The sequence below is a fragment of the Oenanthe melanoleuca genome, chromosome 18 (assembly GCF_029582105.1).
Source record: "Oenanthe melanoleuca isolate GR-GAL-2019-014 chromosome 18, OMel1.0, whole genome shotgun sequence".
NCBI lineage: Eukaryota > Metazoa > Chordata > Aves > Passeriformes > Muscicapidae > Oenanthe > Oenanthe melanoleuca.
The window spans coordinates 6,309,397-6,325,765 of record NC_079351.1 but is presented as its reverse complement, the minus strand read 5'-3'; the positions used below and the strand labels follow the sequence as shown (position 1 = coordinate 6,325,765).

Sequence of the window (16,369 nt, the reverse complement as noted above, 5' to 3'; positions counted from 1 at the left end):
TTCCGGTGAGGCCGCGTTCTGATTGGGCGATGGGCGCCGAGGGGGCGGTACTTCCGGCGGCGGGGACTGCGGTGTCGGTCAGTGAAGGTGAGAGCGGGGCTGGGAACGGGGGGCGGGAGGGGCTGCGGGAAAGGGGTCCCGGGGACGGGGAGCGGGATCCGGAATCCCGAGGCTGGGGGACAGGACAGGCTGGGGACGTCCTCGGTGTTGGGAGTCTGGTGGGAGAGGACGGGGGCCAGCGTGAGGTCGCGGCGGGGCTCAGGAGCGCCCCTCGTGTCCCGATCCCCAGTGTCCACATTCTCTCTGTGTCCCGATCCCCAGTGTCCACATTCTCTCCGTGTCCCGATCCCCAGTGTCCACATTCTCTCCGTGTCCCGATCCCCAGTGTCCACATTCTCTCCGTGTCCCGATCCCCAGTGTCCACATTCTCCTCGTGTCCCGATCCCCAGTGTCCACATTCTCCTCGTGTCCCCATCCCCAGTGTCCACATTCTCCTCGTGCTCCGATCCCCCAGTGTCCCCGTCCTGTTCCGTGACCCGACCCCTTCCACGCCCCGTCCCCCGTGTCCCGTATCGCGCCCCCTCGGTGCCGCGTTCCCACCGGAGCCGCCCTCCCAGCCCCGCTCCCCGCTGTGACCCACCGCTGTCTCCCGGGCCAGGCGGCGCCATGGCGGGACGCAGAGCTGCCCTGAAGGCCGTGGACTGGGCGGCCTTCGCCGAGCGAGTGCCCCCGAACCAGCGAGCCATGTTCAACGCGCTGAAGACCCGCAACGATGCGCTGACGGCCCGGTGAGTGCCCGCCCCGCTCCGCTCCGCGGGGCGCTCAGCCCTCCCCAGCCGCCCAGCTGGGAGTGCTGCTGCCTGTCGCTGCCTGTGGTCCCGCACCAGTGGCCTCGCAGGTATTAAAGCAGGTCACCTTGAGGCGGCTGGCGGCTTTTTTTGGCAAATCACCTTTAGTTAATCTTCCCCAGAGTAAAGCTGTAGCTGCAGTTCTGTGAACGCGCTTTGCTTTGGCACAAGTTTGTCGCTGTTTAGTGCTCTACAAATTCATGTGTGGTTCCCAAATCCTTTAGCATCCTCTGCCTGATACAAGTGCTGGCTGTCACAGGGAATGTTGCTGATTGCTTCTGGTTCAGTGTTGTGAAACAGCCTCATCCTTCCTTAAGGGCTGCACCCAGAGGGGCTGAATGAAGCAGGCTGAGCTCTGCTTGTCTGTGCAGAGGAGCCTGTTCCAAGGACAGAAGGATTTACAGAAATGGCTTGTTTCAAACCTGAGAACACCTAAACTAAGCATGGCAGGCTGTGCTGACATTCAGGTTGCTGCTCATGTCTGCTGTGCTTCATCCCTTCAGGTTGGCTGCGCTGCCGGAGAAGCCACCGACCATTGACTGGGCTTTCTACAAAGCTAATGTTGCCAAAGCTGGAATGGTGGATGAGTTCCAGAAGAAGGTCAGTCTCCTTGCCAATACCCAGTCTCCTGGGTATTGCTCTTTGGAGTTTAATTGGGGCATTGAGAGGAAAACACCAGGATTAGCGGAGAAGGTTGGTTGTGCCACTATGAAAATTTGCCTCCCAAGACTGGAGGCACCCACTGAGCTCAGATGGGTCTGGGAGCTTTGTGCTGGGGGAAATAACTGTATAGGGTGGGTCTGTGGTGTGGGACCTTCAGCTTCCTTACAGTGCTGTGAGGAATGGGTGGTGAGTAGGACAGAGGAGATGGCTGGAAACTCCAGGGTGAGCAAGTGCTGCTTGGGAGGGACAGGGGACAGCTGCACTGATCACTTTTAGCTCATTAACTTACATGGTTGTGAGCAAATCCCAGGAAGAAAGGAGGGAATGCTCCCCTGCTGCCAGGGAAGATGACCTCGATGTGAAGGATTGTTTCAGTCAAACAAACCTTATAAAAATATGTTCTTTCAATGTACAGTTTAGTGCACTAAAGGTTCCTGAGCCAGTGGATACACAAACTGCCAAGATTGATGCCCAGGAGAAGGAAGCTGTAAGTGAACCATTCCCTACCACTGAGGCTGTCCCTGTCTTCTGTGGGGATGGGAAGGGGTGAGAGGGAGGTGATGTTCTGGATGTGCTCCTGCATGGGCAGGGCAGCCTGAGCCAGGGCACAGCTCAGCCCTTCACATGTACCCCTGGCTTTCTGAGCAAGGGGATCCCTGCACAGGGAAGGGTTTGGCTGTTGGGGATCTGCTGGAGATTCCATCAGTTACCCAGTGTAACAATGATGGATTTTAATGCCAGCTGAAGGCATGGTGAGGTGTGTGTGCAGGTTCCCTCTGGATCAGTGTCTCTCATAACCACACTCCCCACGTGCTCTGCTCTCCCCAGGCCAAGAGCACTGCTGAGTACATCCAGGCTTCCAAAGCCCGCATCGCCGAGTATGAGCAGCAGGTGAGCTGGACTTTGCTTAGGGAATATTCTCTGGACCCCACCCTGCACACCCCTTGCTCTCCTGGGTGTGCTTTGCTCCTTCCTGCTGACCTTGACTTGTGATGTGTCTGTCCCTGCTTCCACAGCTCCAGAAGCTCAAGAGCATGATTCCCTTTGAACAGATGACAATTGAAGACTTGAGTGATGCCTTCCCTGAAAGCAAACTGAACAAGGAGAAATATCCATACTGGCCCCACAAGCCAATTGGTGATCTGTAAAGTGGGAGCAGTTTAATGACTGTCAGACTCAGTGATCTTATAAATAAAGAGCTTTCTCTCTCTGTGGCTTAGATGTGAGACATAAGTTCTGAGTAACACGGAGCAATGCTGTAACTCATAAACACTCAGTTTTTTCTGGATTTTGTGTTTACTACCCATGAGCTTGCTTTGATAGCAGGGACCAAGCTCCCCGTCCTGCTGATCAAACTGAGCCTTGTGTAATGCAAATAAACCTCCTGTCATTCTCTGTAACCATGAGGTGCAGGGAATGGAGTTCCTTGCAGGCAGACACTTGCTCAGAAGTTGAAGGTATGGAGCCCTTTGAGATTCTGGAGTGTATTTGGCAGTGATTTGTGTGTGTCTGGAATGTCTCAGGACTTCTACAGGCACAGGTCTGGGACTGTTTTCTAGGCTGATTGTGATTGTTTAGGAGAAGCCAATTGCAAAAGGAGTTGAAGGAGTGTGTTGAGATGCACATAAAAAAGTTACTCTTTTAGTTATTTTTAAGAACACTTAATCCTGGTGCTCCTTTTCTCTTTGCTCTGGATTTCTGGATGTTGCTGATCTCACTGGAACTCACAGAAACAATAGTGAAGACTTGTGTTGTTTTATTTAATAATATGAGATGGAATTCTTAAACACCTTCAAGATGGAAACTCCTCTAAGAGAAGGCAATCAACCCCTTTTCCTCTTTGTCATGTTTGAGGTCAGAATTACTGATAGGTAGAATGAAGATGTTATCCCCAGATTTTACAACTATTTTATTCAAATAGCTTAGTAGCCCACAGAATACTTAAAGAACATCTGTAGTTCTATTGAACCAGAGTACAAAGCACTACGCATGCAGATCTCAGGTCCTGTGACATTCAATTTTAATTTAATTTTATTTTATTCAGGCAACTGAACTGCAGCTCTGAATTGAGCATGAGCAAATTACAGCAGGGGGGTCAGAAGCAAGACAGTGGAGAACAACTGAGCTGGCACTGGGCAGAGCTGATCTTCAGCTGCTCCATTTTACAGAAATCACAGTAAAAAAGAACAGGGACAGGAAGAGGTGGCTGTAGAGAAGCACCTTCTCCAGAACTGGCAGAAATGGGTCTAGCTCCTGCAGCTGCCAGAGGTGCTTGGTTGGCTGCCCTTGTCCCTGGGCCTTCTTGGGAAGGTGCAGCAGTTGGGGACCCCCCTTGGCCAGGTTGCCTGGGGGTCTCTTGGGCAGCTCCTGTGGGTCTGCAGGGAGCAAAGGGCAGTGTCAGCACAGCAGGGTCAGCATGGCTCACACTGCCTGGGCACTAGAAACCCACCCTGGCTCCAACAAACGTGCAGGAAAATGTCCCAAACCTTCTCTGTGCAAGGTGTTATGGGTTGTTTTACCTTGCTGGAAGCCTCTGAGGACCTTGTCCAAGCGCAGGGATTTGCGCTGCTGGTACAGCAGGAAGAAGGTGTCTAACACAGCCATGATCATGAGCAGGAAGGTGCCCAGGAAAAACACCACTGCAGAACAACAGGAAAACACAGAAAGCTGGATAATTGGCATTTTCTTGCATTCCATTGCCTGGTGGGAAACAGGGAAAGTCTAACTCAGCAAGCTAATCAAGCTTAGCTGTTCATTACTTCAGTGATCATGAACGTGTCTCTAAACACCCAAAGACCTTCCTTAGGGCTGACACCTGGGTGAAATCCAGGGTTTATTCGATAAAGGTGGGTACCTATTATGGGTGGTTTGTTGGAGGAAGTTGGGAGGCTGTTGTTGAGAATCACAGCCAGCATGGAGCTGCCAAGGATGATGGCAATCTGGAAGTTGATTTTCTCCTCAAGAGAGCTGGGTCCAAACAACACAGCCATGTCCAGCAAGTACAGGGCACATGTTGGGAGGATCAGGTTCAGAATATAGAGGGTGGGTCGTCTCTCCATGGAAATCTGTTGAGGAAGATGAGCAGGAGGTGATTCAGTGTGTTGGCAAAGGCTGGTCCCCTAATGTAAACAATAATCTTGTTTTATAACTGGGATTTTTGGTGCCAAATCAGTGCAATATAATATGGAAGTACTGCCATACCAGATAGGTGACCACAGAAAAATGTTTGTCATCCAGAATTTCTGTGTATTCAATGACGCTCAGGTTGGTGAACTTCCATTCTCCATCAGTTAGAAAGAAACTCTGGCTGTCTTTCATGATCTCAGCTGGTGTCCGTCTCGTCTTCATGACAAAGTCTGTTACTGCTTGGGCAGGAGGCAGAGGAGGGAGGGAAGTTGAAGAATTTAGGAATTTATTAGAGGTCAGTTATTCCTCTCCCTTTCCCACCCAACTGAGGGTGCATGCAGACAGAGTGGGGAAGGTTTCATGCACTGCTGGGGTTTCTCAGCCCATGAGGGAGAAATTAAAAAGGTCTCTCTGAAAAGAGGCTTGGCTGTACCTCTGGGAATATGGATCAGAGGGGAAACATCTGGTGAATTAGGGCAGTTGTCCTTTGTAGATGGGACCAGGAAGATTTTGCATCACCTCTGCTTATATTTCAGCCTTTCCTGTTGGGATGAATTCTAACTGCAGTTTGAATCCCTGAAACTGTCTTTTAATGGTTGGATTTGATTTCCTCCCATGTTCATGGCTTTCAAGTGTGTTTAAAGACCAGTCCTGCAAAATTCTATGTGAAAATGTAACAGTTTTGCAGGAAGCCTCCTGGTCTTGTGTCTCTTGTAGAAACCAATGCTGGGATGGGCTTGCCACAGAATATCCAGATTGTTCCAGAGATGTTGCTGGGAAATGTGCCAGGACAGAATGGCATCATTTTAACTCGTTTTCCCTGGTCTCATATGACCTCAACCCCACTGAGAGCATGTGGTGCTGCTCAGGAGCCCAGGAGTTACCAGGGCCCACCTCATCTAGTCTTCCTCCAAATGCAGCCCAGAGGGGTAAAGCTCAGCCTGCAGCTGTACCTGGGTAGAGGAATGAAGCTATGCTCAAGTTGCAGGTCTGGGTGTCGAAGGGGAACTTGAGGATTATCAGGCTGCACGTCAGGGTGACCTGGAAGGGCCGGGTGGAGTTGAAGCTGCCGTTGTGGGTGAGGACCATGTAATTCAGCTCTGGGTCTTGCCCATTCACTCTGCAGGGAACAGACAGGGAGAGGAACTGAGTCTGAGATGCTGCCTGTGCCTTAGGCCCATAAAACCAGGCTGTGAACACCCTGCTTGTGGGGCTCTGAGTCATCACCCAGCCATGGGATGCAGCAGCAGGAGAGGAAACCAGGGCTGGGAGAAGGGCTCAGGAGCCCTTTGGGACCAAGTTTTGCTGTAGTTCCATGCCTCCTGAGCACCTCCTGCCTCTCTGCCCTCACCAGGGAAGGGGCTCATTCCTGGCTCTGCTTCCCACTCCTTTCTCCCTCTGGAGAGCTGGTGGAGGTGCCCACCCCTCTCTCAGACCCTCAGTGCTCTGCCCTGTATCTTTCCACACACTACCAAAGGTCACTTTATTCCAGTGCTGGTTTCTGCTGCTTCCTCAGCTTTAGCTACAGCCCAGATGGGATATTTCAGGAGCTGTTACAGTATTACAGAGCCACTAAGTGCTTTGTATAAACTGTGGTCACCATTAATCTAAATTAGGAGGCTCATGGTTACAGAGAGCTCAAGGGAACAACTTTCAGCCATCTGAGTTTATCCCTTTCCTATACTATAACCAACAGTTTGCATCCATTGTATTTCTGTTAAGCCAGTGAATAAAAATGAAAGCGGAACCTACCGCTCTAAGATGAAGATGGGGGGCGACCAATACGTATCCATGGGCAGAATAATTTCAGAAATGTTACAGAAATCCAGTGGGTCCCAGGTTGCAAAAGGGTTCTGCCACTCCTGAGGGAAGAAATTGCAGGAGAGGGATGAGCTCTGGGCTGGGCTCCAGACTCTGTGTTGGGCATCAGGTGAGAAATGTTCTTGAGGGACCTACCAGGTTCAGGACGAAGTAAAAACTGACTGTCTGGAGCTTTTCCACCTGGAGAAACAAAGATATTTAGCTGATTTTCTTAGATGTATCCAATGCAGAAGCTCTTCCCTGAGCACAGACTGCAGTAACTGGGCTTGGGAGGAGAGCTCGTAGCTCTTGATCCTACAGCTGAAGATGGGAGCACACAGTCCAATGGTTAGGAAAAACAAGAGATTATTGTTAACTTTTCCATGGCAGTGTCCTGCAAATGCCCTGCCCAGTTCAGGCACTCTGCAGGGTCTTTGGAGCCTCCTACAAAGCAGGCTGCTCGTCTGGATGTGAGTGCTGGAAGAAGTTGGAGAAAATACTCCAGGTCTTCCAAAGGTGCTTTCCAACAGCAGGAAGCTGAACTGGAAGGGGCTGATTCTCACCCCTGCAGACTTGCTGTCAGAAGACTCAAACCCTGACCTAGTAATAGTCCCCTTTCCTGTTGTAAAGACTCATTTTGGTCCTTACCACAGAGAGAATTGCCACCAGCATGAAATCCAGCGTCACTTCCACAGGCTCCAGATTTATCTTTGGCAGAATGTACGTGTGCAGCTTGTTGTGAGAGGAGATGTTCAGGTAGTCAACAATGTCATAGTAGGTGCAGAGGTACTTTGGAGCAGCCCCTGCTGGAAAGAGAATTCCACTTGAAACACAAAAACATCAAGGCAAGACCTCAACCTGTGAGAGATGCATCAAAAGAGAAAGGGTGTAAAGCTATGGATGTGAGAAACGTCGTTAACACACAAAAATCCCTTCTCACACAGATGAGAACAGAATTCCTCAAAGGTTATCTATCCCCCCTTGCACTTACCTGTCCCAAGAGAAAAGGTGAGGATGGCTACAAAAACTCCCTGCATCATCTCCTGCTTCCAAATAAGGAGGAGAATGGTACTGTGTGTCTTATGAACCGGACCAGGACACGTCATTTGTTATGTGGAAGTTGATTTGATATTTATTAATGAGGGATGGATTTTTGTAAACAGATATTTTATCTGTTGGAAGAGAGAATTTGCTAATGGTTTGATGCACTCAGCTGGCTCTTGGGAGTTGCCTTTAGTTGTGGTGAAGGAAAAATAAGGTCATTAAAAAAAATCCAACAATTTGAAGGAGAGGAAAAGAAAGAGCCCATCTCCACAAAGAAAAGGCGAAGAGACAGAGCTACTCAGTAGCAAATTTAGTCTCGTTTATAGGGCTGAGAGTTTGTTGCAACCCCACTGAAATGGCTCAGGAATTAGTGTCTGTGTGGCTGAGGGCTGTGGGGGAGGCTGCTCTCCTTTGAGCCCTGTCAGACCACACCACGTCCTCATTTCCCACCGAGCCTTCCATGCACCCATGGATTTTCTGGTTCTGCCTCCTTGCTGATCTCCCATACTCCTCACAGTTAAGATGAAAGGCTCAGAGACTTCTGGGTTTTTATCTGTCTGTATTTTTCTCTGCTGCCCTCCTCTCCATCTCTGCTTTTTTTTTTTTTCCCTGCTGTCATCCCAGTGATCCTTGTGGGTCCCACCCAGCCCAGGATATTCCATGATTCCGTGATTCCAAGAACGGCTCCAGGGAAGCAATTGCAGTCAGCAAGTCCCACACTGGATTCCCCCTCCGGCAGCAGTATTCCCCATGGCAGCGGATGGTCCCTCCCCAGCCGTGTCCCCTGCCACCACCCTGTCCCCCAGGAATTCCCTGGACTGCCGTGTCCCCCCTGGCCCCCGTGTCCCCCACAGACACCCTGTCCTTCACAGACCCCCGTGTCCCTCACAGACCCCCGTGTCCCTCTGGCTCCCCATGTATCTCACAGACTCCCGTGTCTCCTCTGGGTCCCCATGTCCCCCTCAGACCCCCGTGTCCCCCTCAGACCTCCGTGTCCCCCTCAGATCTTCATGCGCCCCGTGTCCCCCTAGCCCCCCGTGTCTCCCGGTGTCCCCCTAGCCCCCCGTGTCCCCCGGTGTCCCCCTAGCCCCCCCGTGTCCCCCGGTGTCCCCCGCCGCTGCCGGGGCTCCAGAGTTGCCCGTGAGGGGCGCGGGGGCGATGCCGGCGGTTGCCACCATCACTGAGGGGGCTTCCGTAAAGCGACCGCGTGGCCTAATGGATAAGGCGTCTGACTTCGGATCAGAAGATTGAGGGTTCGAGTCCCTTCGTGGTCGGCCTTTTTTCCCCCCTGCCCCACACTTTTAAATCACCTTTTCCCGTCTCTCCCATCGCATCTCTGCCCCGCCGGGAGCGAAGGGAGAGCGCGAGCCCAGCTCTGCTCGCGGCGGCCCCGCCGCAGCCCCGGTGTGGCCCCGGGCCGCCCCCTCAGCGGGGTCGGGGCCGTTCCCGCGGGCCGGGGCGCGCGCCCTGCGCAGCCCCAGTGGCCTAATGGATAAGGCACTGGCCTCCTAAGCCAGGGATTGTGGGTTCGAGTCCCATCTGGGGTGAGTGCTCCGTTTTTGCCTCTGCCCAGCCGTGTTTCCTCGCTCTTTCTCCCCGTTTCAGTGGGCCGGGCCCCCTCCTCCTGCCTCTGCTGGTTATGGCTGCTCGGTGGGAAGACATTCCCCGTGCGGGTGGGAGATGCCAGGTGAGGAGGTTGATGCGCCGGGAGAGCCCAGAGGTGTGGATAGAGCAGTGCCCTGTCTGAACACAGCGCTGGACACGGAGCCTGGCGTGGGGAAAGGCCAAAGAGGGAGGTCATGGTGGTCCGTGACGTGTTTTGGGACAGTGAGGTCCCCGTGGCAGCTCCAGGCTCTCTCCGTGTGCAAAGAGCCGCTGTGGATGCGATGATGTGACTGCTCCTGGCCAGTGGTCCCTGCTCAGATTTCATGGAGAAGGGAAACAACGAGGAGCAGCTGCAGACTGCCCCAGGTTTGGGCGGATGTTTTGCCCAGCAAGTTGTGTGGTCCCAGAGCTCAGGTGAGGCTGTGATCGAGGGAATAACAACCAGCTTTGCTTTGGGACCTGTAGATGAGAGGAGAGGTGTTAATGAAAGGCTGATTTCTGGAGGGGTATTAGTGAAAGGACGGCTCTGGGTAGGTCATGAATATCCTTCAAGGTGTCCCAGAAGGTGCCAAAGTAGAGCATTTGCAGTTATTGTTTGGTTACCTTTGTCTGGGCAGAGCTGGGCTTTTCTTGAATTTCAGCTGCATTTTCCCCTCCTTCCAGGCGCTCCCTGTATTATCAGCTGCACCTGAGCCCCAAAAAGAAGCCCATTGATGCTGGTTCATGTCCACCTTGCATGGGGGACCTCTCCAGAGCAGGAGATGGGATGGTCGGGAAGCTTTCCTCCATCAGAAACCACTCTCCGTGAGGGGCTGGTCAATGGGGTCACAGAGTTCAGCTGTGCTTCCCTGGGGCCAAAGTCCTCCCCGTAAGTGCTTTTGGGATAACGCCCTCTCAGATTCGTTACATTGAGAAGCTGCCTGGAGGGTCTCTTCCTGCAGAGCTAATGGATTTTAAAGGTAGCTGTGGTCAGGGTAATGCTGCACCAGTAAACACAAAGTGAAGTTTCTTCTTAAGTAGTTTTTTTCTCTTAGGTGTGGGAGGCTGTGCTGACTGGAAAACAATGAACCTGCCCAAGCCCTGGGCACTATATACCTTCCTGTGGTGGGCTTTGGGAAACATTATTTGGGATTTGATGAGAAACAGAGGTTTTAAGGAGAGCAGCTGCAGCAGGTGGAGAACAAATCAGGAGGTTAATGAGGCCCGTGGTGTTTTTCCAGCAGTGTTACAGCGTTCTGCTGCAGCGGTGCCTGTCACTGGTGACGCTGTGACCGTCACACCTACACTCACCTAGTGGCACACGGTGTCCCGGGGAGGGTTCTTCATCACCAGGGCTGGGTCGGGACACGAGCCACCCTTGCAGGAGGGATGGAGAGCGGGGATGGCCTGGGGTGGATGTGGGGGTACCCGGGGGGCGCCGGGGAGCCCCCGCTGTGTGACACGGCCGGGGGAGACCCGTGTGGGAGACCACGTGGCCTAATGGATAAGGCGTCTGACTTCGGATCAGAAGATTGAGGGTTCGAGTCCCTTCGTGGTTGTTTTAAAGCCATGTAGAGATACTCGGGGCATTCAATTGCCTCTCGAGGGGAGATGAGAGTTCCAGCTCGTTGAGGGTGGGATTTTGGCCCGGAGGTCCGGTCCCTGACAATGAGGGGCAATTCACGTCCGTCGGTGGGGCAGCGCTCGGAGCAGGGAGAGGAGCCGATCTCTGGGAAAACGAAAGAGCCGAGATTTTGCCTACTGCCGGGTGAGTTACAGTGCGGGATCACGGTTCATCTTGCGGCATTTCGGTGGGGAATACGAGCTCACTGCTCTGCTGGACCCAGCTGCAGTAGGGAATATGTTGGAGGTTTTGATACCCCAAGAGGGACTCGAACTCCCAAACTAGAACTCGAACACGTGCACCTTCGCTTTCGGGACCAGTGACTTTGTCCACTCGGCCACCGCGGCGGCAGCTCTCCCCCGGCCGGGCCCCCCGCGCTGCCTCCGCGGGGCGCGGACCGAGCGCTCGGTTCCGGGGGTGGTTCGGGGCTTCACCGCACCCCGAACCGGCACCGCCGGCTCCCGGTGGGGCGGAGGGGCTGCGCGGGGATCTCCATTCTCCCCACACACACATCCTCACCTCGCGTTGGCGTTTGTGAGCCGAGGTGCGGGAGCTGGAGGGGCGGGGGAGCGGCGGCTCGCCGTTCAGACCGGGGTGGTCCCGGAAGGACGGGCCGGGATCCCCCGAACCCATCTATAGCGCTGCACTCCCGTCTGGCCAGCAGAGAGTTAAGTGAGGCGCCTAGAGAGCTCCAGTGCGTGGCCCCAGTGGCCTAATGGATAAGGCACTGGCCTCCTAAGCCAGGGATTGTGGGTTCGAGTCCCATCTGGGGTGACTCTTTTCCCGCGGCGGGTCCGCGATCGCTCCGCTCCGTTCGCTGCGGCGGGAGGCGCGGTTCGGTTCGGTTCGTCCCTTCCCGCTGTCCTCGCTCTCCTTCTCGCACCTCCGGGCACGAGTCGCACATTTTTCATCGTGTTAAACCAGGCGCAAACTCGGAATCTGCTTTTTAATCCCTGAAATTCCCACTCCTCCGCGCCCCGGTGTCGCCTGCTCGCCGAGGGCTTTACTTGAAGCAAAGTTTTACAAATCTAAGGAGCCCCGAGCAGCGAGGTCTGCTGGGATGGGAGGCTCGGCTGAGGCTGCTGCAGTCCTGGATGGCCTGGTTGTGAACGCTCAGTGTCACAAAACATCAGAGGGAGCGACATCCCCTCGTTTGTAGAGGCCAAAGTTTGTAGAGGCCAAGCTGTACCTGTGAGAGGGGACCCTCCCGTGCCAGGGAAAAAGGGGATTCACCATCCCTGGAAGTGTTCAAAACGCGTGTGGATGTGTGTTATAAGTACATATTATACTATTGGCTTTTTGCAAATATTAAAATGGATACTATATGTATAATGCTGAAAAGCTTTGCTGTATGAATAGTTCTGCTATTAACAAAACTTAGAAATACTAGTGTGATAAATACATATTTTTTTCAGACTATAAAATGGTAATGTAAAAAGCTTTTTTTTCATGTAACTAGCTCAGAGAAAGGTAAAGAAACAAACAAAAAAGATAATCAGGAAATTCTTTACACTCTTGGATTATCGGTGACACCAGAACCCCAGGGAAAGAATTTATTGATCCTCCATTATCAGGGAGTACTGACATGTTGATTTACAGGTTGGGGGGGATGATTTTGAACAATGCATTTAAAGAAGTGTTTTCTGAGTTAGTGCATGCTCTTGGCTAAAGGCTAAGTACCTGCCTGTACGACCTTTTGCTTTATTGTTTGGCTCTTTTTGTCTTTTATTAAACCTTTTAAAATTTACCAGGAAAGTGAAACTTGTTTTTCACAATGTGGCATTTGGGAACATGGTTTGATGGTGAACATGGCAGTGCTGGGTTGGACTTGATAAATCTTAGACGTCTTTTCCAACCTGAATCTTTCAGTGTTTTATTGCAGAAGAGCTTTAGCTGAGGGAAAATGTGAAATGAGGTGCATGCTCCTGGTGCCGAGCAGGAGTGCAGAGGCCAGGGCAGGGTTTTCTGGGATGTGCTCCTGCATGCCCCCAACAATCCATTTTGGGATCTGGGCTTTTAATGCTGTTTTTGCAGATGCAAACATTGTGTCAGGGGAGAGCTCCCCTTCCAAAGGGGATGAAGCAGAGCTCTGATACCCCCATGTGCCCCAAATAAATCCCAGGGATGACTTCCCTCTCTTATTTGAGGTTTTTCTAAAACAGAACCATCTCTCCCACCTGGGTGGGACTCAAACCCACAATCCCTGACTTAGAAGACCACTGCCTTATCCACTAGGGTCCCTGCCAGACATAAAAAAAAAGAAAAAGATGATTTTGCTTTCTTTGAGCCTCCCAATAATCCCACTTGGCAGTGGTGAAACACATCACACCACAGAGCTTCATTCTCCTTAAACAGGATCCACTGATGAGCTTGGAGGACTCATCCAAAGGATTTTGGTGTCCCACTTCAAAGGCCAGAAGCCTCCTGCACTTACAGGTTGGGTTCTGTCTCCTAGTGCTGAGATTTCTGCCAAAATCCTGATGTGGCTTTAGCTTATAAGCAAATGATGTGCTTTGTTGGGTTAGATAAAAATCAACGAAAGGAATAAAGCTGAAGGGAATTAGAAGGAAAGAAACAGTGGATACTCTAAGGGATGGACTTGATGACCCATGAGGTCTTTTCCAAACTTAATGCTTTAAGATTCTATTTTCTATTGAGATATGTTGTTGAGACTGCTGTTACTCTTCCCTTTCTTTCCCCAAAAATCTACTGTAGCTTTGTGCTCAGCAGAAGAGGGTGCTCTGATGGAGCACAGGCTGCTTGAAGAACACAAAGAACATTAAGAAAAAAGAGTGGCTGACAAGAATTTTTCGTTCCTCTCAAATGAGAACAATAATTATTCTGAAAAATGACTGACAGGCCATCACAGTGTACCATTGGCTACAAAAGATGTTAAATACTTTTATTTACACTTTTAGGCTATTTTTATTCAATACAGCTCATGAGTTTAGCATCATTTACAGCTGTAAACACCACTTCTTTAGGAAGATGGAATGCCAAGGGCTTGGATCTCTGCTGTTCTCAGTCAAAATCTGCCTTCCTGCTCTGTTTTATAGCTGAGTGTATTTTTTTCTGTCGTAGCCGTTCACGGTTCATTCTTTCCACCCTAAAACAAAATCAAAAGATCCCTCAGTGTACAAAGAAAACATTTAAATATTCAAGTTTTGAAATCTGATGAACCAACAAATATACTCAGAGAGAAAAAAAATCAGTCCCTGTTCTGGTGATATTACCCAGCAAAGCAGTTAAAATCTAATGGATCGGTGATATTCCTTAAAAAAGGGAATTGAAAGGAGCATGAACAAAATTGTTTTAAAATGCTGTAAACTAAATTGTGTAACGTGATAGCCTGAGCCCAAATAAAGACCATTTTAATGAAGATACCTCTCTATGAGTTGCTGTGTTGTCTCCTTAGACACCACCTTGGGTTTCTCAATCGCCTCCGTGACCATGGTCCGGATTTTTTCCAGGCAAATCGCCAGATTCCTCATCTGGTAGCGACTCTCCTCCGAGGTCACAATCAGCTCACCAGCCCTGTTTATCTTATTCCTGTGCTGAAGGGATGGGAAAACGTGATGTGACCAATGAAACCTCATTGGAGCTGTCATGTTCTGACAGAAACCCTGATTGGAAGGGGAGGGTTGGTACCATCAGAGCCATTTTCTGTCTCACAGCTTCGGGAATCCAGTTGGCTGATGCCAGGTGGAATCGAACCTCTGCCTTGGAATTCACTGGGAGGAAAAACAGGGTCTTTGTTTCCATGTCACACCCTGCCTTCCTCAGATTTATGAGATAATTCAGCCTGATCTCTGCTGGCTTTCAACATGGGATGAGTCCATGAATTTCCTGAAAGGTCACAATTATTTTCCCACTGTATCATTACACACCACTCTACTCTGTCGTGGTATTTGCCTTTCTAGACACTACAGAATTTATTGCCAGCCACTGCCTATGTAATTTTTAATGGCAGAACAGGCAGTATTTTAAGTTTATTTGAATTAAGCTGAGAATTTATTGCAGAGTGAACTTTCAGAATCCACTTGGCTCTGTTATATTTGATCTATAGATAGAGGTGCCTTGTGGCACCTGTAGCAGCAATGATCCCTCTAAGTCTGTAAATCTCAAAGTTTGATTTGTTCCTAGAGGCATCAAACGTTTCACCACTGGTCTCCAGCACTATGAAGACACAGAAGTTGTGTTAAAATGCAGGGTGATGACAATGAAAAATAGGTGTCCACTGTTTAAGTGTTTAAATTCAAGTTCCCAATATTTTGCCACATGGTGCAGAAAAAAACCCGAAAATTGTGGTTTTTCCAAGGGAGAAGCTGTTGCTCACCTTTATTAACGTTCTGCCCGCCGGGGCCGCTGCTCCGGCTGTAGGACACGGTCAGGCGAGCTGCAAGAGAAGAAGGGGCTGAGGCGGGAGAGCCGAGCTCGGAGCAGGGCTCGGTGCCCGCGGGCGCTGCCCGGCTCCGGCACGGCTGTGCTTGGCGGGGGGGCTCACTCACCCATGGGGATGTCGAGGGCGGGCGGCTGCGGCTCCTCCTGGAAGAGACATCGGGGCGGTGTCGGGGGGTCCCGGGGGTTTGGGGGGTCCCGGGGATCCCGCCAGACCCGGGGACACGGGCTCGGAGTGGCCCCGCCCACCCGCGCAGGCTCCGCCCACCGCACAGATAACCACGCCCACACAGCGAACACCATTAAATAAAACCCGCCCACCCGCTGTCAATCAACCAAACCCCGCCCAGACGCCGTCTTCCTCTTCCCCCCCACCCCTCTGACCGCGGTGCGGCTGGCAGTTCCGTCCTGCCGCGGAGGGTACAGCTTGTCCAGGCTGTGGGAGCTCCGGTATTCGGTGTCGGCGGCGGCCCGCTGCGAGAAGCGGGCGCACAGAAGCGCCAGCGCCGGGCGCGGCCGGCACAGGCCCCGCACCGTGTGCGCCGCCATGTTGGCCACTTCGGTGCGCGCCCGCCAGGCGTCCCCGCGGAAACAGCGGCGGCGCGCCGCGTTCCGGGGCGGGGCTGGGTGGAGGGAGTAAAGGGGCGATTTAGAGGAATAAGAGAGAGATAAATGGCTCTTGTGGGGCTGTGGGGATGGATCTTGAGCGTGTCACGTCCGTGCTGGGGGTCTGTGGGGCGGGGAGGTGTATGTGGCTGTGGGGGCGCACGGGGCCTGTGGGGCCGCGGGGGATGAGGGAGGCCAGGGCTGGTTATGGTGTCTGTGCGCCCCAGGCCTGCTGCTGGCCAGTATTGAAAATGAAAATACATCCAGCTCTTTTAGTGTATCGTCTAGTTTTTGCACCTGGACTGCTTCAATTTTCACATTTTTATCCTCTCAAGAGTGCTAAAGAGTTACATACAAATATACCATATATATATATATACACACACAATTATTTGAAAGCTGATATAGCAGCAGTGGATGTGGGATGCAGGGGAGTGCGGCAGTCGTGGAAATCCTTCAGCTTTTACTCTTGTTGGAGCTGTCAGGCTGGCTTGACAAGAGGGTGTGTGTTCCAGAGGGGCAGGGATTGCTGTTCCTGGCAGCAGGAAAATGCACAGGCAGGGATGGGCTGTCATTTGCTCTGGTGTTTTGACAGGAGCTGACAATCTCTTATTTCAAACTGTGGATGAAGCCAAAATGGGTGTTCAGAAACCAGTACAGACTGTGTGAATGATCT

At 51.8% G+C, this 16,369-nt stretch overlaps 3 protein-coding genes and 4 non-coding genes across 11 annotated transcripts; 5 read left to right on the top strand and 2 right to left on the bottom strand.

The window, feature by feature from the left end:
* ATP5PD (ATP synthase peripheral stalk subunit d) lies at positions 1-2,732 on the top strand. The gene is made up of 6 exons (XM_056505631.1): positions 1-87; positions 659-788; positions 1,352-1,448; positions 1,927-1,998; positions 2,340-2,402; positions 2,528-2,732. Exons 1-6 carry the CDS (start codon positions 30-32, stop codon positions 2,657-2,659), a joined length of 552 nt encoding a protein of 183 aa, XP_056361606.1. The 5' UTR covers positions 1-29; the 3' UTR covers positions 2,660-2,732.
* A 519-nt stretch (positions 2,733-3,251) lies between these two features.
* On the bottom strand, positions 3,252-8,932 carry LOC130260347 (5-hydroxytryptamine receptor 3A-like). Of its 5 annotated transcripts, none has more exons than XM_056505624.1 (9): positions 8,792-8,932; positions 7,086-7,240; positions 6,594-6,638; positions 6,390-6,499; positions 5,591-5,757; positions 4,713-4,876; positions 4,366-4,576; positions 4,031-4,211; positions 3,252-3,886 (listed from the first exon to the last, which is right to left on the bottom strand). In XM_056505624.1, the coding sequence occupies exons 1-9, from the start codon at positions 8,808-8,810 to the stop codon at positions 3,607-3,609; spliced, it is 1,332 nt and encodes a 443-aa protein (XP_056361599.1). In that variant the 5' UTR covers positions 8,811-8,932; the 3' UTR covers positions 3,252-3,606. The 5 variants fall into 5 exon arrangements, with proteins under 5 accessions (XP_056361599.1, XP_056361601.1, XP_056361603.1 ...); XM_056505626.1 differs by having other exon boundaries at positions 3,412-3,886; positions 4,031-4,150; positions 4,713-4,873; positions 7,086-7,243; XM_056505628.1 differs by having other exon boundaries at positions 3,516-3,886; positions 4,031-4,150; positions 4,713-4,873; positions 8,792-8,923.
* On the top strand, positions 8,683-8,755 carry TRNAR-UCG (transfer RNA arginine (anticodon UCG)). Its single transcript has one exon. It is a non-coding gene; the product is annotated as a tRNA-Arg (tRNA).
* A 23-nt stretch (positions 8,933-8,955) lies between the features above and the next one.
* TRNAR-CCU (transfer RNA arginine (anticodon CCU)) lies at positions 8,956-9,028 on the top strand. The gene has a single exon. It is a non-coding gene; the product is annotated as a tRNA-Arg (tRNA).
* Positions 9,029-10,551: 1,523 nt separating this feature from the next.
* Positions 10,552-10,624, top strand: TRNAR-UCG (transfer RNA arginine (anticodon UCG)). Its single transcript has one exon. It is a non-coding gene; the product is annotated as a tRNA-Arg (tRNA).
* Positions 10,625-11,390: 766 nt separating this feature from the next.
* Positions 11,391-11,463, top strand: TRNAR-CCU (transfer RNA arginine (anticodon CCU)). Its single transcript has one exon. It is a non-coding gene; the product is annotated as a tRNA-Arg (tRNA).
* Positions 11,464-13,560: 2,097 nt separating this feature from the next.
* MRPL58 (mitochondrial ribosomal protein L58) lies at positions 13,561-15,674 on the bottom strand. The gene is made up of 6 exons (XM_056506159.1): positions 15,472-15,674; positions 15,198-15,234; positions 15,026-15,085; positions 14,338-14,420; positions 14,074-14,243; positions 13,561-13,795 (listed from the first exon to the last, which is right to left on the bottom strand). Exons 1-6 carry the CDS (start codon positions 15,634-15,636, stop codon positions 13,711-13,713), a joined length of 600 nt encoding a protein of 199 aa, XP_056362134.1. The 5' UTR covers positions 15,637-15,674; the 3' UTR covers positions 13,561-13,710.
* Between the last annotated feature and the right edge of the window lie 695 nt (positions 15,675-16,369).